This window comes from Myotis daubentonii, chromosome 11 (genome assembly GCF_963259705.1).
Source record: "Myotis daubentonii chromosome 11, mMyoDau2.1, whole genome shotgun sequence".
NCBI classification, from domain to species: domain Eukaryota; kingdom Metazoa; phylum Chordata; class Mammalia; order Chiroptera; family Vespertilionidae; genus Myotis; species Myotis daubentonii.
In genome coordinates, this window is record NC_081850.1 from 19,931,138 (window position 1) to 19,953,775 (window position 22,638).

Genomic DNA, 22,638 nt, shown 5'->3' on the forward strand with positions numbered 1-22,638 from the left:
CTCTCTGTTGAGTGGGGTAGGGGAACCTTGACAACATATTCAAGCATCCTCGAAGGAACAGGCCCGCCAGTTGCTGCATCTTCTCTCGCTTTCCAGAAAGCAGACTGCAGCTGCGGCCACATTTCAAGCTGGGGGGCATTAATCAGGCCTTGGTCTTGCTCTGTTTCCAAAATGCAAGGAGTTTTCTTAACTTTCTTTCCTGTCGATTCTGTGCCATTTTCATAAACTATATTAACTTCTTTAAGTCATATTTTGACATCTGGGTTTAACTGAAAGAACAGTCAGACACCACAACCAAAACTTTTATCTCTGACTTCAGAACCTCAAAACCTTAAAAAAAAAATTTTCCTGCCGAGTAATTCCTGGACGTCATTACCCTGCTCTACTGGGTTGAGCCATGGCCTCAGCAAACTGGCAGTAAGAGCACTGACTGTTTTTGGAAAGACAGTAGTCTCAATTAGTTCATAAGCCTGAGTTAAAACAAACAAACAAAAAAGGAAAGCATTATGGAAAAAAATATAAAGGAAAGTGAGCAAATCAAGTGCTGAGCTTCTAAGAACAGAGACATCCATGCCAGGAAACCTATTTAAAAGGAAGTTATAAACTGAAGGTGAAAGCTAATCCTCCTCCTGCGGCTCCAACCACATCTGAAGGCGGTGCAGGGACGCGCAGACGCTGGACCCGAGACACCAGCCTGCACGCTTTATGCTCGTGAGATGAGACCTCGTCGTGGTGTTCCATGGAGTTCGCTATACACACATCTCTAAGATGCATTCTCCTGCTTTCTCTGACCGAGGAGAGACTAAGGAAACAGCTTGAAGACAGTCATCACCTACAGGCCAGTTATGTTACCGGCAAAAGAGGAAGCTATTATCATTCAATATAGAGCTTCCCATAAAGGTTCATGTCCCTAGGCTGGAAATGCAATTAGCTTTTTTAAAGTATGAATAGGGTGTAAAGTTTGCTATACTTGTGAGAAGCTTTTGAAGGAAACCCAATCAACAAAATAATTCCAAATCATGAAGTTGTAACCCTGTTATTCAGCAGATGATAAAGCAGGGTTCTCAACCTCCGAGCACCAAGTTTTAAGGGATACGTGAAGTTTACTGTTTCTGTAACTACACATACTCTTGCAATGACAGGTGTCTGGTGGACTGTTAAGATGAGTAAGTCCTATGATTTGGGGAAGAGTAGGAGTTTGTATGAGCAACAGGTAGTAAGTATAATGAAATAGTATGCATGTGCCTAAAAAAAAGTTTTGGGAAACATGCTGGTAGTGTAAGGGGGAGAAGAATGCTAAGGAGATGAGGGTAGAGATGGGAGCAGGTTACGGGGTTAAATCAGGTGGTCAGGACTGATCTCATTGAGAAGGTGAAGTATGAGTAAAAACTGGAAGGAAATAAAGATGTAAAAACCAAGGTACGTGCTAGTGGGAATGGAAAATGGTTCAGCTGCTATGGAAAATGTTTGGTGGTTCCTCAAAAAGTTAAACACAGAGTTACCATATGACCCACCAATTCCACTACTAGATATATACCCAAGAGAAATGAAAACATGTATTCAAAGAAGTACTTGTTACATGAATGTTCACAGCAGCACTTTCAAAATAGCCAAAAGGTGGAAATAACCCAAAGGTTCATGAATGAAGAAATGGATAAACAAAATATGGTATGTCCACAATGGAATATTATCCAGCCAAAGAAAGGAATGAGGTACCGATACATGCTACAGTGTAGATGAACTTGAAAACATTACACATAAGTGAGAGAAGCCAGACACAAAAGGTCACTTATTGCATGATCCCATTTACATGAAATAAGGTAAATCCACAGAAACAGAAAGCAAGTTAGTGGTTGCCAGCAGTGGGGACAATGGAGGGAAGAGACTAGAAAAAGAGAGAAAAATGGGAGATTGCCTGAGGGATACATGTCTCATGTGAGGGTGATGGAGATGTTTTGGAACTAGATGGATGTGACGGTGTATATTGTGAATGTGCTTTAACCTGGTTAGTTTTATGTTGTGTGAATTTTAATTTAATTTAAAAACAAAAAAAGATAAAAACAAAGGTCCTAAAATGAGGACAGTACATGGCTGATCTGTTTGAGAACAAAAGAAGGCCAGTATCAAAGCACCAAGGGGAGTAGGAGGAGAGTAGGCTGGTGAATTAACAGGGGGCCCAGAAAATTCAGGGCCTTCTTGGTCATTTTTCAGGACTTGCTTTTATTGTTATTATTATACAATTTTGAGAGGGAAGAGTACATGATCTGATCGATATTGTAAAGGAATCACGCTGCTATAACAGTCGGGGGCAAAGGTCAAAGTGAGGAAACCTACTCCGAGGCTACTGCAACAACCCAGGTTGGAGATCAAGGTGGCTCAGACAGAGCAGGGTCAGTAGCACTGTAGAATAACAGTTTTCAGATAGCTAGCTATGTAAGTTTTTCCACCCCACCCAAAATGTGAAGGAGAATGCCAACACAGGAAACAGATTAGTAAAACTTGTCCAGATGAAGTCAGGGCAAAGGCTGGGGGCTTGGCACTCCACCCTCTTGATCGTCAGACTGGAGTTTGCTGTGGTCCCAAGGACTCTTTAAAATAGTTTTACTGTGAAAAAGATCAGTAGTTACAAGGAGAGGAGGTGGGGGAAAGGGGTTGAGCACAAAGGAGCACGGGGAATTTTTAGGGGGACAGAACTGTTCTTATCTTGTCTGTGGTACTGGTTACACGAATGTGTGTTCCTGTTAAAATTCCTAGAACTATACACTAGAAGGTGAAAAACCTACTGCATGTCTATTCTACCCCAATAAAAACAAAATTAAAAATACATAGTTTGAAAATCACTACTTGTAGAACATGTACTTCTCACCCACACACCTCCCACCATGTATTATACACTGTACACTGTCATCATCATTCAAAACCCACTCTTCCGCTTATCGTCCCTGTTTCTATCAATATTACCCATTGATTTCTCAGTCACATAAACTTAAAACTTCTTATTTATCTTGGACCTCTCTTTCCCCTCATTCAGCTGTCAACCCCACCTCTGAAATGTTTATTATACTTGTCCCCACTTTCCTTCTCATTGGTTTAGTCATAATTCCTGCCTAGATTACTGAGGCCACCTAACTAATCCCCTAACAGACTAAAATCTTTCCTCCTTCTGACACAACCTACATGGTACAGTTACTATCACATTAACTCAGCACTTCTTTTAAAACACCCTTGATGGTTCATTATAAAGTTCAAACTCTTTTGTACTATGTTCAAAGTCTTTGAGACTCAAAAGCACAACACTTGCTTTAAGAAGTAATTTTTTCTCATGTAAGAACTCTGCTGGCCAAGATCCTCAACCTATTTCCCCCACTTGGTTTTCTGCTCTTTTCTTTTATTTAACCTGCATTCTGGCTGAACTGGGTTATAAACCAATTCACACGCCTGCCCTATATTCTGTAGGACCTTTGTACCTGCTGTTTCCTCTCCTTGAAAGCCCTGTTTCCCTCGCATCACTACTAACCGAAAAAACTTCTCCCATCTCTGTACTCCCAGTACACTACAGGCCTCTCCTGTAACACTCAGTAGACTTCACCTTAGGTCATATGTGTATGGACATTAATCTCATGCAATCCTATGAGCAGAGATCATGGCTTATTCATCCAGGAATCCCTCCCATGATACCCATAACAGTGTCTTGCACATAGGTGTTCAATTAAGTACCTGCGGAGTTGAATTGAACTAAATGTGCAATATTTGCTTTAAGACAAAAATATGTCATGTGAAAACCATACTATCATAAACAAGTGGTTGGTCACAAAACATTATGATGTGCAACCTCCAATCATTCTAGAAGCACAATTTTAGAAAGCCTTTTTGTTTTCTTTTTTTTTTTTTTTTTTTTTAAGTAGAAACAGCTAAACTCAAACCCAAGTTGTGAGGACACGGTTATTTGAAATTTTACAAAAGCATGTCCAAAAACTTCTCGCCAGGAAATGTTTAATTCCAGATAAAAACACTGATTGACAAGGCAAAAATTTGAAGCAGGTATTATAAACTTGATATTTTGAAATTTCATAACTAAACTTTTATTTATATCACACAGGTTCTAATGAACTATATCTGAAACACTAGCTCAACAACAACAAATACTCTGCTTAGGACACAATTCACAATGTAGGGAAGTGCTGAAGAGCAGATAAAAGCGTAGATTTTGTTTCCTCTCTGATACGCGTTTTACCAGAAGGGACGACATGGTCACTAAATCAGTTAATTTACTGTTCAGAAATTTGGTATTATTTTCTGCCTTGTAACAGATAAGATTATTCATTTATTTTTAAAAACACCCATTTTAACAGCCCCTCATTAAATACTATAAATCAAGTAAGACAAGCTTTGGTGAAGTTGTTTGATTCTCAAACTAGAACAGGATAAGGTGGGCAGCATGCAACAACTGCCAGGTAGACGAAGTGCTTGCTATTGGTTTCAAACCCCAATCTCACCAAGCAAGGCATTCTTCATGCTCCCCAGGTACACGTATTATCGAAATAGTACTAGTATATGACTTCAGTTGCTACACAGACATGTGAATGCTGAGCCACGACATCTGGTCTGTGACAAACACACACACTCCTCCCATATTCCCAGGAGAAAAGCCATTTGTACTCCCTGTTAGAGACCCTAAAGCCATCCAATGCCCCACTGCCTGTATATAAGGAATAACAGGTTTCAATTTTCTGTCAACAGTAATCTTGTTTGCCCAAAATAATGTTCTGTTATTCCTCTCCCCTGACAAACAGTGATTGGAAAACAAGAAGGGGGGCTTGTAAAGGACACATTTTAAAGCAAAATGGCACCATTTTATTCTTTGTAGGTGTTTCTGGACATTTAAAACTCTCTCTCTCGTTCACCCCTTCCTCCCTCGTTCATTCTTTCCCATCAGTTTACCTTTCTCTACCCCCCGCCCCCCCCAACCCCATTAGGGTAAATCAGCTTGAAAGCTGACAATTCAATCACATCTCAAGCAATCATTTACTCCGTTATTTAATAGGAGGGGGGAAACCCAGTTACCATAACAACTCACATCACATGGTAATTATGGAGTCTCTAAAATACAGCAAACCACACTTTTCACAGTGTTTTCTAAGGGGAATGTATAATAAGCACAGATACTACTTCTCCCAATTATTATTCAGAATTTTCACCTAATTGTCTCATATTGCATGAATGGCTATACATGATGTTCTTCATAAGATATATAGGGGTTTTAAACAAATAAGAAACTGAAAGAAAAAGCAAATACACTCCTTATATTTCAAATAATGGGTTATATATCACATGTACTTTTGGGCACCTAGGAAAAAAATGTAAAGGAGGCAGAAGAAAAACAAACTTAATTTATAAGGTAAAAATAACCAAATGACAATCAATACAAAAGGGAATTTACAAACAAAGATTTCATTCAGAGTAGTGCCACCAATAAGACCAGAGGAGGTTCCCCTGAAGTAAAAATGAGAGAAGAACCCACTGCCTAATGCTCAGATAGAAATCTGACTGGGCAGCAGCAGCGGGATCAGGACAACCTGCATGTGCCGGAAGATGGGAGAAATAACGAGGCAGGACCGGCATTCTCTTCCAGGGACAAACCTGTATCATTCCATTCAGGGGAGTGTCATGTCAGAATTAGAAATGCCAATGGATGACAAGACAGGGAAGGCGTCTGTCATTCACCGTCAACTTCCTCGTCAACAGCTGCCAAGTTAGTTTCCGGAAGAGAAGGGGCAGTTACAAATCAGAACAGAAGGGGACAGCCCCTTGCGCTGGGACAAGCCCTGGAAGATCTGAAATGACCCCTGCTTGTCTCCTGGTCAAAGGAGCAAAGAGAGGACACTCAGTTTTAAAGAAATGTACACAGGAGCATGTGATCGTAGTCCCCCCTTATGTGCAGTTTTACTTTTTGAGGTTTTAGTTACCATAGTTAACTGCAGTATGAAACATTAAATGGAAAATTCTATAAATGATTCATAAGTTTTAAACTGAGCACCCTTCTAAGCAGTGCAGTAAAATCTCACGCTTCCTGCTGCACCCCAGCCAGGATGTAAATTGTCCCTTTGTCCAGCCTCTTAGGAGCGCTCTCAGTTGTCAGCTGGACTGTTACAGTATCACAATGCTTGTGTTCACGTGTCCCTTATAGCAGCCTCCACCGTGTCATTATGCCTGCATCATTTGCCTCACTCCATCTCATTATGTAAAAATTGTATCAACTCACATCATTGCAAGAATAAGGGTGAATAGAGTACAATAGGGTATTTTGAGAGACAGATCATATTCATACAACTTTTATTAGAGTATATTGTTATAATCGTTCTATTTTATCACTGTTGCTAATCTCTTACTGTGCTAACTTACAAATTAAACTTTATCATAGATAAGTATAGGAAAAAACATAGTATATATAGGGTTTGGTGCTCTCTGTGGCTTCAGGCGCTCCCGTGGGGCTCTCGGGACGTATCCCCCATTGATAAGGGAAGGCTACTGTATGCAGAACTGCTCCTGGTGGTCAGATCAAACCCTATCAGATTTGGATCAATCTGTGTAGCTTCGAAAAGAAACATGGGAGAGTTTCACATCAAGAAAGTCAATGAAAAAATGAATTCCCCCCTCCCCCCCAAAAAAAACAGGATATAACATTTTCCAAAAGAATTAATCACAGATGACATTAATTAGCTAGTTCTCCATGACACTGAAAATTACTTAATTTAACTAAAATAGTTATTGACAAAAATTGACAATTAAATAAAGCAAAATACACTTCAAAATATGAAGAGCATAGTTCTTGAACATACAAAACAAAGCTCTGTTACCCATTCATTCACTCATTCACCCACCGAGAGCTGAAAGCATTAAGAAGGCTACAGAATATCCTATAGCGGTGGTTCTCAACCTTCTGGCCCTTTAAATACAGGTCCTCAGGTTGTGACCCAACCATAAAATTATTTTCGTTGCTACTTCATAACTGTAATGTTGCTACCGTTATGAATCGTAATGTAAATATCTGATATGCAGGATGTATTTAGGGGACCCATGTGAAAGGGCTGTTCGACTGCCAAAGGGGTCACGACCCACAGGTTGAGAACCGCTGTCCTATAGGAATATGTAATCTTTGGCAGGGAGGAGAGGCTAAACCAGGGGTCCTCAAACTTTTTGAACAGGGGGCCAGTTCACTGTCCCTCAGACCGTTGGAGGGCGGGACTATAGTTTAAAAAAAAAACTATGAACAAATTCCTATGCACAGTGCACATATCTTATTTTGAAGTAAAAAAACAAAACGGGAACAAATACAGTATTTGTATTTGCATGTGGCCCGCAGGCCGTAGTTTGAGGACCCCTGGGCTAAACCATATAAATGAATAACAACACAAAACAGTACTTAAGAGCTTGTTCAAATGACAATAATGTCTTTTCCTAGTAAGACTTCAACAATTCTCAGATTCACCACCAATTTAATAACATTTACGGGGAAAGGAAGCTATACCACTAAATGCACATATAAAACACAACACACATGCAAAAAACATTTATGAAGTGTCTACCATGTCACACCAATACCAGCACGGAGCTACATGTGACCAAAAAAATAGCTCCCTGATTTTATGAGCTTTACGCTTTAAAAGAGCAGACACTAATTGTCGTATATGCTCTGCCACCCAAATCCTCTTTCAGGACTAGGAGGGATGGTGGATAGATGGATAGATATGGATGGACAGGTGATAGATAGATAAAATAAATACATGGTCTCATATATTAAATAAATTAAATTTTTAGTCACAAACATTCCTAAAGAAATCTCTAAGTCTAGATGGTTTCACTGGAATATTCTACCAAACATTAACAGAATTATTTATTCGGATAGCATTACCCTGACAACACACCAAACAAAGATATTTCAAGGCTACAACAATATACCTCATGAGCATAAATTCAAAAATTCCTAACAAAATTTTGTTAGCAAATCAAATCCAGCAATGTATAAGTAGGATAATACATATGATCAAGTGGAGTTTATCCCAGCAATGCAGGTTTGGTTCACAATAGAAAATCTATCAAAATATTTCCTCATATTAACAAACTAAAAAAGTATACAATCATATCAAAAGATGTGAAAAAAACATTTTACAAAACTCACATCCATTTGTCAAGGGGGCCGGGAACCAACGCCCAGAAATTTAGGAATACAAGGAAACTCCGTCCACCCAATAAAGAATATCGACAAAAACTCTGTACTAACACCATGTTTAATGTTCAGACACTAATTGCTTTCACCCAAAGACTGTGCACAAAAAAGTCTGCTCACACTACTCCTATCCAGCATTGTACTGGAAGGCCCTACACAGATCAATTAGGCAAAAAAAAAAAAAAAAGAAGAAGAAGAAGAAGAAGAAGAAGAAATACAAATCAGAAAGAAAAGAAATTAAGACCATCTCTATTCACAGGCATTATTACAATGTAAAACAAAAAGAACCTACAAAAAAAACTACAAGACTACATAAGTGAGTTTAGTAAGGTCATAGAAAAGTATCAATTATATGTTTATATACTAGTAGTAAGCAGTCAGAAATTAACACACAAAAAGTCAAATTGCATTAGCACCAAAATACTTAGGATATGCAATATTTATAAAATTTATCAAAATACTAGGGGCCCGGTGCACGAAATTCGTGCACTGGGTGTGTGTGTGGGGGGAGTGTCCCTCAGCCCAGCCTGCCCCCTCTCACATACTGGGAGCCCTCAGGCGTTGCCCCATCACCCTCCAATCGCAGACTCCGCCCCTGCCCAGGCCTAACGCCTCTGGCCTAGGCGTCCGGCCCGGGCAGCGGGGACCCACAGCTGCAGCGGCCCCACGATCGTGGGCTTCGCTTTAGGCCCAGGCAAGGGACCCCTAGCTCCTGGGACTGCCAGTTTCAACCGTGCCCAGCTCCCATCGCTGGCTCCACCCCTACTTCCTGCTATCACTGGCCAGGGCGGCAAAGGCACCTGATTCTCTGATCATGGCTGGGGGGCAGGGCAAAGGTGGCCCCAGGGCCGACTTTGCCCTGCCCCCCAGCTCTTAGCTCCCCCCTGGGTTTCTGATCACTGTCAGTGAAGGGGGCTTCTTCCTGCTTTCCCTTTCGCCTCCCTGCATTGTGCCTACATATGCAAATTAACCGCCATCTTGTTGGCAGTTAACTGCCAATCATAGTTGGCAGTTAATTTGCATATAGCCCTGATTAGCCAATGAAAAGGGTAGCTCGTACGCCAATTACCATTTTTCTCTTTTATTAGTGTTGATGTACAAGATTTGTAACAAGAGAACACTGACCTGAAATAATCAAAAGACGTATCTTGTGCATGGGTTGAAAGACTCAGTATTGTTAAGATGTCAATTTGAGAGAGCCCAAATAGATCTACAGATTCAAGGCATTTCCAATCAAAACTACAGCAGAGATTTTTGTGGTTTCTCAAAGCTGATTTAAAATTTATACGGGAAAGCAAAGGGCCTAAGTCAAATTTAAAAGCAAAACAAAATAATTGGGAGAGTCACATTAGTTGATTTCAAGATTTATTATAAAGCAATAGTAATTAACTTGTGTGGTCTTGATGATAATATACACACATAGATCAATGGAATAAGATTGAGTACAGATATAGCCCACACATATATGGACAAATGATTATTGACAAAGGTGCCGAGATGAAGGATGGCATATTCAACAAATGTAACTCATACCTTAGGAAAAATTAACTCAAGTAGATCATAGGCTAAAATGTAAAACTTAAATTATAAAACTTCTACAAGAAAATATAAGAGATCCAGCAAGTGATTAATGGATAAAATATCTATAGCATATTCACATAATGAAATATTATTCAGCCATAAAAGATATGAAGTACTGATACATACAACAGTATATATGAAACTTGAAAAGCATTATACTGAGTAAAAAAAAAAGGCAAAAAAGACCACATGTTGTATAATTCCATTTATATGAAATATCAAAAACTGGTAGATCTATAGAGACAGAAAGTGAATGAGTGGTTGCTACAGGCTGGAAATTGAGGAAAATGGAGAATGACCACTAATGGGTACAGAGTTTCTTTTTGGTGTGTTGAAAATATCTATAATTGATTGTGGTGATAACTGTAAATATATTGAAACCACTGAACTGTACACTTTAAATAGGTGTATTTTATGGTACATATGAGTTATACCTCAATTTTTTAAAATAAAAAATATAATAGAAAAAAGAAAATCTTTGAGACTTTGGGTTAGGCAAATAGCAAGAACCATAAAAAACAAACAAAAAAAAAAACCCAAAACTTGAAAAACTGGAATTCTTCAAAACTAAAAATCTGCTCACCAAAAGACACTGTTAAGCAAATAAAAAAACAAGTAACAGATGAGGTAAAAAAAAAAAAAAAAAAAACATGTGCAAAACACATTTCTAATAAGCTATACCCAGAATATATAAAAAACAAATACCTGATTAAAGATGGGTAAGAATTAAGACACCTCAGGGAGGAAAAGGCATGAATGACAAATATATGAAAAAACCAGACACTAAAGTCATTAGTCACTAAGGAATAATCAATAGTCATGAAGGAAACACAAAAGGGAAACCACTACCCACATATCCTGTATGAGAATGTTTATAGCAGCTTTAGTCATAACTGCCCCAAACTGGAAACAACCCAAAGATCCATCAATGGATGAATTAATTACTGAATCCAGTAAACACATTGAAACATTCATGACAGTGTTTTTAAAAAATAAAAAGACTCAGCATAAAGTAGAGGTGGAAAGCAAAGCAGAGTTTGAAGAAACTTAGGCTAGAAAACCATCACATGGACTGCAACAATAAAAGGACCAGAAGCAAGAAGAGGTAGGAAATACCAGGGGCATCTTGCAAAGACTCAAAAGTGTTTTTACTAGTAAATGCTCTCTGCTGAACCTGGGAGGGTACGTGGCAGTTTAAGGACCATGGAGTGATTTGGTTTGGGTTCCATTTCCAGGCTCCTCTCCTTACTAGCTCCATGGTTTCTAGCACAGTAACAGCACCAATCTCACAGTGTTGATGTAGATATTAAATGAATTCATATATTATAGCAATTTTTAAAGTGCCTGAGCTGGTTACTACCTATTATTACTTCACATTCACACTTTTTCTTGTTTCTGTTCAGATTTTAAAATCAGCTGTCCAGTAATATTCAATACTTTTATTGTCCTTCAAATTACTAAGTGCACAGCTTAAAAACACAAAAAGGTACCAAATTTCTCCCATCTCCACACCCACTAAGATGCTAGGGAAAACATATCCAGAAATCACCTGTTTTTCCCTCTTTCATAACATTAAACTTTTCTTCTTCCTAGAGAAACACTGCTCTTCCTAGATCTTTCTTCCCTCCTTAGTTAAATGAAGACACGGTATTAGACAAATATGGTTCTGAACCAAATATTCACAGAATTCTAAGTGGCATAAAATAAAGATGGGCCTCTAAAAACCACTTTTGCTAACTGGTGGTCACTGGTATACACTCAGAATATAATCAAACCAAATTAATGTTACCAAGATTTATAAATTGTGCATCAATATAAGATTTAATACAAACATAATGTAGAAGCCCTAACTATTTTACATAATCTCCATTAGCTTTTTAATTTATTTATCTTTATTGTTGAAAGTGTTACTGATATCCCTATTCTCCCCCATTGACCCCCTCCACCCCGCTCCTAAGCCCCCACTAACTTTTTATAAAATAATTTGGCTTTATTTATAGTTGCTATATAAATTACATCTATATTAGATAATCATCTTTGCTGTGATATTTTGTTATTCATTCATGTATTTTCATTTATATACACTTGAATGAGCACTGCCAGAAAAAAATAAAAAACAACAACACACCACACATTTCACAAGTACTTCCCAGCTTCCCACTTCCCTCAGGTGTTGCTATAATTTGTAATGATCCGGTTTCATGCAAATCATGTAATGACATCAGATAGCTTTATTTAAAAAAGGTAGCCTAAAAGTAAAATAAACACTAAAACCAAAGTTGTTGTTTTTTAACCTAAACATGTTTATTTACTTTTAATTCCCTGACCTTCAAAAATATAAATACTGGTGCCCTACATAATTGCAAAAGATTAGAATAAACACACAAGATAATTTCTTTAAATAAGAAGTTAGTTCTTATTCTTTACAATGGAAGTTAAACATTGATGAAATAAATCAAATTCCTAGATTCTTTTCTCAAATTTTAGGTTAAGCCCTAGGGGAAGCAGGCCAGTTTCTCTCAGAAACATATCAAAATGTTTTAGAGAGTAAGCTATTTTGCTTACCTTTAAAAACAACTTAATTATGATAAAGAGAAAAATTATTTCCAAATAGACACAAAATCTCACGAGCATAAAGTAAGGAGGAAAATCTCAAAACAAACAGGGAAGAAGAACCTGTTAGGGTGTGGGCAGGCACCTACCTCATGCACCAGAGCAAGTGAGGTCTGCTTGAAACTTCGCCCTCTACTGGCCATCAGTCGATTCAAAGGTTTGCCATCTTTACTCTGATACATTGAAACATCGTAACAAAACAACATACCCCCTTAAAGAAAACATAAAAGCATTTCTTATGAAAAAACTTTATCAGTTAGATTCACAGTAATCAATATTTAATCAATCTGGATAGAGATATTTATGAATTAAAAGAATGTGCTAAGCAAATTATATTTAGCTATTGGTGTCTAAGGAAAGAAAAAAATAGCCAAACCAGTTTGGCTCAGTGGATAGAGCGTTGGCCTGCGGACTGAAGGGTCCCAGGTACGATTCTGGTCAAGGGCATGTGCCTTGGTTGTGGGCGCATCTCCAGTGGGGGGTGTGCAGGAGGCAGCTGGTCGATGTTTCTCTCTCATTGATGTTTCTGGCTCTCTGTCCCTCTCCCTTCCTCTCTGTGAAAATCAATAAAGTATATTAAAAAAACAAACAGAAAAGAAAATTCATAAAAAAATAGAAGAGATATAAAAGTTATATTTAAACTATCACTTATTTACAAGCTTTATTCATTTGTAAATAAGTGAATAAATTTGCAATTCATGCCACTTTAAATTTTATCAACCGTTACTTTAGAGATTCTATTAAGCTTTAAAAAATAAATTCCAAAGAAAGAGAAGTGCTTGCGCATATCATTTCTGAATCCTGATAAAACATGGGTTCCTTAGTTTATACCTACAAGTGGACAAGTTTTTCCTCATACCTGCACTCACGTACATTCATTCTCCCCTTTCCCCTCCTGCCTCCTCTCACCCTTCTCTGCCCACTCCTTCCCACTCTTGTCAACCAAGTTCTCAAACTGAGCTTCCAGCTCCCTCTGGCCCCAGTGTCAATGGAAATGCAAGGGCAGGCAGCCAAGTGCTAGAGTGAGCAAGGGTAGTCTTGGAAACTACCTGGGTAATTCTGAGCCAATGAAAAGACACATTCAAGGGGTAAGGTAATTTAAAACAGAGATCGTTACATTTTTAAACATCTCTTTTTGAAGTATGGTACACATAGAGAAAAGTGCACATGTAATAGGCATACAGAGCTCAATGAATTTTCACAAACTGAACAAACAAGTCTGACCATCACCCAGATCAAGAAACAAAACACTGTTAATACCCCAGAAGCCTTTCCCCATGTCTCCTCCCAGTCACATGCACTACTGTCCCAAAGGTAGCAACCTTCTAGTACCCACTTTGCCTACTTCACTACTTTATGTTAATAGAATTAGACTGTAAAATGGCTTTTAAAAAATCTGGCTTCTTTCACTCAATATAATCATTGCAATAATCATTCACAGTTATTGGCAGTCACTGCTGAATAATACTCCATCATGTGAACATACCACGATTTATTTATCCATCTTACTGTCAACAGGCATTTAGATAGCTTCCAAGTTTAGGGCTATTCAAATAGTGCTGCTATGCACATTACAGTGCGTGTCTCCTAGTGACTTCATTTGGGTCTATCCCTAAGAATGAAACAGCTGGGTAACAGTGTAAATGATTTCAATACAAGTTTTCCAAAGTGGCTGTACTAACATGTAACCATTGCTCCACATATTTGCCAATTCTTTGTATTTTCCATCTCTTTTTCATTTTAGCCAATCTGTTAAATATGTGGTGGTATCTTATCGAGGTTTTAATTTGTATCTCTCTGATAACTAAGTTGATTGTTTACTCATATGTTCATTGAACATTTAAATACTCTCATTTTGAAGGGTGTGTTCAATTCTTTTTACTGTTTTCTGATTGTCTTTTTCTTATTAATTTGCAAAAATTCATTATATTTTATTAATTTGCAAAAATTCATTATATTTTATTAATATGCAAAAATTCATTATATATGCTAGATATGAGCTCTTTATCAGACACATGTATAATACTCTCTTGCATTTTGTGGCTTGTCTTTTCACTCTTTTCAAGGTATATTTTGATTAACACATGTCCTTGATTTTAATATAATTTGTCACTATTTTTATAACTGGAGTTTTTCATTATAGAACCACTTGTGATAAAGACCCCTTTTCTCCACAGCTCTACAGTGCCACCTTTGTAATAAATCTGTGGCCCTATTATGTGGGTCTGCAATAGTCTTCCACTGGTCCGTTTGTCTATCCTTGCACCAATCCCACACTGTCAATTACTGTGGTTTCATAAAAAGTCTTGACATGTGGTAATGTAAATCCTCCTACTTTGTTTTGATTCTCCAAGATTACCTTGGCTATCTGTTCATTTTCACACAAATTTTAGAATCTTCTTGTCAGTTTCAAAGAAAAACAACAACAACCTATCGGGATACTGATTTGGATTGGGTTGAATCCACATATCAATTTAAAGAAAATTAACATTTTTACAACACAGTCTTCAAGTCCATAGACATTGTATATCATTCCATTTGTTAGAATTTTTAAAATTTTTCTTCATAATGTCTGTAGCTTCCAGCATAAGGGTTTTACATACTTTTTGATAAATTTACTTTGGGTAAGCAATATTTTTTGATGCTACTGTAAATGATAGTGTTTTCAAATTTTATTTATTTTTTGTTATGGTATATAAAATATATCACTGATTTTTTGGGGCATTTTCTTAGTGACTTTTATTTCTTTAATTTTTAAAAACATTTTTCAATTATCACTGATTTTTATATGTTGACTTTTGTATATATGCATTAATCTTGCTGAATTCATTTATCAACCCTAATATGTAGATAAATTTGAATTTTCTATGTATATAATCATGTCATCTGCACATAATGACTATTTTATTTCTTCCTTTCTAACCCTTATTGCCTTTCTTCTTCTTCTTTTTTTGGCTTATCACACTAGCTATGCCCTCCATTACAATACTGAACAACAGTGATGCTAATAAACATCCATATCTTTTCCCCAATCTCAGTATCTGAGCACTAAGTACGACAATGGAATTGTAAATGTTTTTCATCAGAATAAAAAAAGTTCTCTTCTATTCAAAGTTTAATATGAATCTTTTTTTTAATATCATGAATAGAAGGTAAATTTTCAAAGATATTTTCTGTATCTATTGCTATAATTTAAATATTGCTCTGCCTTTTTCTATTAATATAATGACTTATAGTTTTAAATAGTAAATTGACCCCATTTAATTGTTATGTATTATCTTTTGTATCTATTGCTGAGTTCAATTTTCTTTTTTTTCTTTTTTTGTAACTATGTTCAAAGAAAAGATTGGTTTATAATATTCCCTTCTTGTACTTGTTAGATTTTGGTATAAAAAGTATGCCAATCTCATAGTTGTTTTTTTTTTCTCCTATTCTCTGTTAGAGTTCATTGAATACAAATATCATTGCTATTGCTCCCTTAATTTTGGGGAGGAATTCACCAAGGATGCCATGTGCACCATGGTTTTTATTCAGTACCAGTGGGAAGGTTGTTAGAGGTTCAATTTCTTTAATACATTATCAAACTATTCATACAGTCTATTTATCCTCCTGTCCATTTTGTAAAGATTTATATTTTGATAAATTTCCACACCTTATCTAAACTGCGAAATTTACTGGCTAAGGTTCTTTATAAATTCTTTATCTTTTTGAATGCTATAGGCTCTGAAGTGGTATCTCCTTTGTTATTCCTGATAACAATATTTCTCTAATTTATTATCCAAACTTACACTGGCTTTATCATTTTGTTAAGCTTTTCAAAGAACCAACTTTGGCTTTGCTCATTTTCTTTAATTTATGTTTTCTAATTCATTAGTTTTTATTCTTATTACTTCTTCTTTCCTTTCATTACATTTAATTTTTTGTTCTTTTCAAAGTTTCTTGAGATAGAAGCTTCAGTCATTATTTTCCTTTTTTGTTTTCTAATATATTCACTGAAAGTATAAATTTCCTTCTAACACTGTTTAGCAGTTGGGATATGGCTTATTTTCATTATCATTCAGTTTAAAATATTTCCTGATTTCCATTTTGATATTTAGTTTAATCCTTGGATTATTTCTAAGTGTACTGTTCAATTTCTAGGCTACTGGAGACATTCTAGTAAGTTATTTTTGGGGTGTTTATCTTTTAGCTTAGTCCCATTGTCATCAGAGGACAGACTCTTAATGACTTCAGTATTTTGAAATTTTTTGATGCTTATGGTTTGTCATATGGTCAGTTTAGTAAGTTTCCCATGTACTGTTGAAAAGCATAGGAATTCTATCGCTGTTCTTTGTCAATTAAGTCAAGTTTGTTCACAGTGTTGTTCAGATAGTTTGTAAACTTACACAGTTTATTTGTCTACTTATTCATCACGCTATTGAAAACTATGTTTTAAAGTTCCCATCTTTACTGCAGGCCTATTTCATCTTTTAGTTCTGCTAATTTTTATCATATATCTTGAAGCTATGCTATTTTGTGTGCACTGACTAGGATAGTGATATTTTCTTAATAGGGTGACTTCGTTATCTTCGTGAAATGTCCCCTTCATTTCTAGCTTCTTCCTTTTTCATATGTCTAGTACTTTTTCACTGTGTTCTGGACAGTAAATAAAAGAACCACAGAGCCCTAACCAGTTTGGCTCAGTGGATAGAGCACTGGCCTGCAGACTCAAGAGTCCCAGGTTCGATTCCGGTCAAGGGCATGTACCTTGGTTGCAGGCACATCCCCAGTAGGGAGTGTGTAGGAGGCAGCTGATCGATGTTTCTCTCTCATCGATGTTTCTAACTCTCTATCCCTCTCCCTTCCTCTCTGTAAAAAAATCAATAAAAATATATATTTTTAAAAAAGGAACCACAGAGATTTTAGTCTAAATGATGCTAAACTCCTCTCCTCTGTTAAGCAGATAGGGAAGCACTGATCTCCTCAACCAAATCGGGGACTGGACTGGGTTAGGCATAACTACAGCTCTGGTGGGTCCCAGTCCATGTCTGGCTCAGCCCTGTTCCGAGGGCAGGACTCCCCGTGACTTCCCACTGACAGCCTAAAGGGACTCCTCAGTATGGAGTAATCGTGAGAGAGCCAGGTCTGTCCTCACAGGTTTCCGGCTCACCTCTAACTCTCCCATCCCTTCAAGCTCCAAATTAGGGCAAATGTCATTCTGAAGGGAGAAACGGGCTGTGTGTTTGAGATTCCTCAAGTCTCCCGTTCTGTCACCCAGGCACCACACAGATGTCAAGGCCTCTGCTGGTTTCTCTGCCTCCTGCACCTGCACCAGCCTCTTGTTCAGGTCAAGCCTGAAGTCCCGCCCCAGCCCAGGCCAGGCCAGTAAATGCACTCGGGTGAAAAGCGCTGCCCTCTTCAGGGCCAACTCCCTGCTCCTGTGCTGTTTCAGACCCACTCTCCTAGCTGGTCCTTGTCTCCTGAGCACAAGACGGAAGGAGATCTCACTTGGCCTTCCCGAAGCATCAGCCTACTTCTTTAGCTTTCAGTGCAAACTCAAAATGCAGCAAATATCTTCTGAGGAAAACCTCCACTTTGTCTCCCATATTAGTCAGAGTCCTCAGCGAAACAGAATAAGAAATATATACCGGAGAGCTGGAGAACCAGGGAAGCCAGAGGAATAATCCAGCCCAAGTCCCAAAGCCTGAGAACCAGGGGTGCCAACGTCCAGGGGCAGGAGATGGATGCACCCGTTCAAGCAAAGAGCAGATTCGCTCTCCCGTTGTTTCCTGTTCCATTGGGGCCCGGACGCCCTGGTGATCTTTACTCAGTTTACTGACTCAAAGCTAACCTCTTCTGAGCACACGCACAGACACGCCCAAAATGTTTCAGCAGCTATCCGGCATCTCTTAGCCCCATCAAGGCACATAAAATTAACCAGCGCAGCGCCTTCATCCAGGGGAACCACTAAGAGCTCCACTGTTTCTCTAGCTTCCTTCCTGGCCAACCCCCAATCCTAGCTCACAACCAGAGTCTGACTACCCTCCTTGGGGATGAGGACAACCCTAAACTGTTCTCCTATTCTGGATTTTTTTTTTGTCTATCTATCCCTCTTTGCTTCTACAGTTCTCCGGTGCCTTTAAAATGTGACTGATTCTTGCCATTTATCCAGCTGGGCCTACATGTCAGCCGCAGCAGCAGTGCCCCCCCATGCCCTACTCCGGCCTGCCTGGAAACGGAAGTTAAAACAATGCATTAAAAACTTGTACCTGGATCCTATGTACTGTGCTCACCTGCAAGGCCAGGTTTCAAACCGGGTTGCTTGTTTGTTTCATACATTTTCAATATAAAATTGGGGATTCCTGCTACAGTCTTTCCTTGGTCTGAGCGGGCACCTCCTTTTAATGCCAAGTGATATACCCCACGGGGCATATTCACCATTTCTTGCTTCACAAGCGATGTAAAAAATTCCTCCAACGCTGAAAGAGATAAAAGGAAATTAAAAGTAGAGCATTACAGTATGCTAGAAGAGAAACACTCATTCTTTTAAAAAAAATCTTTATTGTTGAGAATATTACAGACGCTGCCCCCATTTCCCCCTTTGCCCTCCATCCCCCCCCCCCCCGCCACCTGGCTCCCACCCCATCCCAGGCCTTCACCACCCTATGGTCTGTGTCCATGGGCAATGGGCAATGTATATATGCATATAAATTCTTTGTTTAATCTCTTCCTGCCCCTACCTTTCCTCTGAGATTCACCAGTCTGTTCCATGTTTCTGGTTCTATTTTATTCATCAGTTTATTGTGTTCGTTAGATTCCACAGATAAGTGAAATCATGTCTTAACTCACACCCACCACCAGCAGCACAGCAGCAGTAACTTAGCCTATTTCAGGCCAAACTTTGCAAAGTAAAAAGAGGACTCTTTATTCCCATCCTTTTTTATTCTTCCCCAAGTCAGACCAGGGCATCCAGTTGCTAAAGCTTAAAAACTTAGTCATTCTTGACTTTTTTCTTTCCCACACTCCTTATATGTACTCCACCAGCAAGTCCTTCTACATCAAACTTCTAAAATATATCCCAAATCCACCCATTTCTCTCCATTTTCACTGCTACTTGCCCAGTCATTATCTTCTCTCTTCCTCATCTGGACTAATTTAAACATGGATTTCTTGGTTTCTACCCCTACAAACCATCATCTATCCAAGCTAGAATTTGTGTCATCCCCTCCCTAACATCTTCCATTGGTTTTTCACTGCGCTTAGAATAACATCAAAACCGCTGATATTATCAGAAGTTTAATCATCTGTAGCAATATCAGTATAATTATTAAAAAGCAAAATATTGGTTCACTATTTCTTTGCTTGTGGTCCTAATTAAGCCCAAGATCTTTACTGCTTGACATGTTTACTTATTATAAGGTAACACAAAAATGTGGGATCAAAGACAATAGATACCCAAACAAAATACTTGATAAGACTGCAGGTTTGTATTCAAGTGTTATTTTCCTAAGAACCACTAGAGGTTGCCCAATGCAGAAACAAACACATTTAAACTAAACAAATCATATGGAAAACAAAAAAGGACACTACTGCAGGTGCCTCTTATTATAGGGACAAGAAGCAAGGATCCACCCAATAAAACTGGAATCTCACTCTGAGTAGATCTAAAAGTCTTCCTTAAAAAACATGATTAAATTAAAGGGAAAGTGCTCACTGGCGCATCTATTATGTGCCTGGCTCTGTCAATGCTATGTACTTCAAGATGCAGCCAAATTTCTCCATTCAAACCCAGGGAACACTGTATGGGATACTTTCCATTTACCCCTCCAGACCCATCCTCCACCCTCTCACCCTGCTCTGTGCCCTGGAAGAATGACCTTTAACAACTGCATCACCAGGCTCCCTTGTTCTCTGGCAGCCAATGGGAAACACTGGCAGGAGGTCACAGGGTGGAAACACTGTGAGGTGAGGCATGTATCCCCCAGATACCCACCTACAGGACTGCTACCGGTTGCCTGCATGCCTCTTACGAAGGCCTGGCTCCCCTACTTATGACTCTCACTCTCCTAACTGCTACCTCCCCTTACACCTTCTAGCTAAGGGACATCATCCCACTCTGGGATGATTCACCATTGCTTGTGATTTTCCTTTAACCTTGATAACATAACTGTAAATAGTCTCTATTAAACTCTCGGTTACTCCATCTGAATGTGACTTTCCTGTCAAGACCCTAATCAATACATCATCTAAATGACAGGGACGAGTAACATCCAATTGCAGGCCATATACCCCAATACCTGCATTCACATGCACGTGCATGACCGCTTCAAGCTAGATGAGTGTGAGCACAGCTGTTCAGAATGAAGCCAGGATCATCGTGTGTGAGGACACTAGTGCTATGATGAGAGGAGTTATTTCATGCTTTCCCTGAAGGGTCCTTTTCTGGCAGAGCTGATACATGTCAAGAGATAAGTACACATGTGCAATAGACTAACCCGGGAATGGAAATTTTTCTACTTGGCAAGCTCTTCAGAGAACTAAGGATTCTAAAATTAACTCCAGCCCTGAGAATAGTGCAAATGAAGGCATGACTGCAATTGATATAAAAAACACCGTCCTCCCCAGCCACTGAGCTAGCAACTAGGATGTTTTCCATTGTCATTGCGTTTTGCCCTGTCTTCTACCAGGTGAGAATTTGAAAAGAGCTGAAAAGCTGTAAGTTGCAGTGTTAGATATAAAATTTGAAAACAACCCAAATGTCTTTCAACAGGTGAGTGGATAAACAAACTGTAGTGCATCCTACAATGAAATACTACTCAGTAATAAAAAAGAACAATTCATACAGGCAAGTGTTTGGATGGATTAAAAAACAGGCTGAGTGAGGAAAAAAAAAAAAGCAGCTAATCCCAAAAGTTTATATAATGTATGAAAAACCCTGGTAAAACCTGAAAGGTCTATGGTTATTAATATCGTACCACTGTGAAATTCCTGGTTTTAATAATGAACTAAGGCTTTGTGGGCTTTTAGCAATTGGGAGCAGGTGGGTAAAAGTACACAGAAACTTTCTAAACTGTTTTTGTGACTTCTTGTAAGTCTAAAATTATATCAAAAACTTTGATACCAGTAACACCCCTATTAAAATAATGCAAATTACTGAATTTACTCTGCAATTGAATTTGTGTTTACTTGAAAGTAAGAGGAGAAAAGGGCCAGGATTCACTTACTCAGTGTGATCTGGCTTTCCGCCTACTTACTGCACCCAGAGACCTAATATGGGTCATCCCCCCTGGACCCTGTAGGGCATACACTCCTTTGGCTGGTGCTCTTTCCCGGGTGTCTTGTTTGCTTTTTGAGTAATCCCAGGAAAAGTGAGGCACAGAACAATGAAGAACCCTGCCATGCTGACATGGCTCGCCACATGCAGGCAGCATCTAGATTACCCACCTGATTCTAAGTATTGAATTTTCTCAAGCAGATACAATTGTTGATCTCAAGTCTTCCCCTTCTTTCTCAATGAAAGGCATTAACAATAACCAAGGACAAAGCACGCAGAGGAGCCACTTCATGGCCACCACAGTTCTGTGCAGACTAGGAGGTCAGACACTACAGCACAGCTTGGCAACCAATGTCTTCCCCCTTCTTCTCCCACCACAAGCCCGCGGGGTGAGGGGTGAGAGGTGTGTGTGTGTGTGTGTGTGTGTGTGTGTGCGTGTGTGTGTGTGTGCGCGTGCATGTTCCATGTAAGAGGGAACAACATCCTAAGGCTATTTTAGGATACAAGGGGCACTTTGATAAATGCAGGCTTTGTACTTCTTTGACTCACTATGAACTACACAAAAAGTTCCAGACTCTGAAGAGCCCTGAGGTAGGAAGTGGGGAAGAAGAGAAGAGAGGACAGGAGACTGGGCTTTAAGGCTTGTTCTGGGCATCAGGAGAAAAGAAAGGGTGAGCTCTTTGTCTCAGCTGTACCATCCAGCTTTCCCTAATGAAAGGAGGTGGGGATTTGGGACAGGAGCTTTGTCTAGAAATTTATAATATTTATTTGGCTGAATTCCTCAGGAATCTCCACGTGGGATGAAACCAAGGAAAAAAATCTTTCAACATTATAGGCTAGTGAGATTACGATTGTGAAGATAAGATGACATTTCTCATATTTATTGAACTTAATTTTAAGAAATTTATACATTCATGAACGTTCAAACTAGAATTGGGACAGGCTATATAATGCATGGTCAGCA

The 22,638-nt window shown here is 38.6% G+C and overlaps 1 protein-coding gene across 1 annotated transcript in view; it reads right to left on the reverse strand.

Annotated features, from left to right (window-relative positions):
* The window catches only part of FOCAD (focadhesin), a 286,965-nt gene that overhangs the window by 78,220 nt on the left and 186,107 nt on the right, over positions 1-22,638 (reverse strand). Inside the window, exons 20-21 of the mRNA XM_059656547.1 lie at positions 18,694-18,879; positions 12,511-12,632 (exon numbers count right to left, since the gene is read on the reverse strand). Of these exons, the coding sequence (XP_059512530.1) occupies positions 12,511-12,632; positions 18,694-18,879 (308 nt within the window). The remainder of the gene's footprint in view (positions 1-12,510; positions 12,633-18,693; positions 18,880-22,638) is intronic.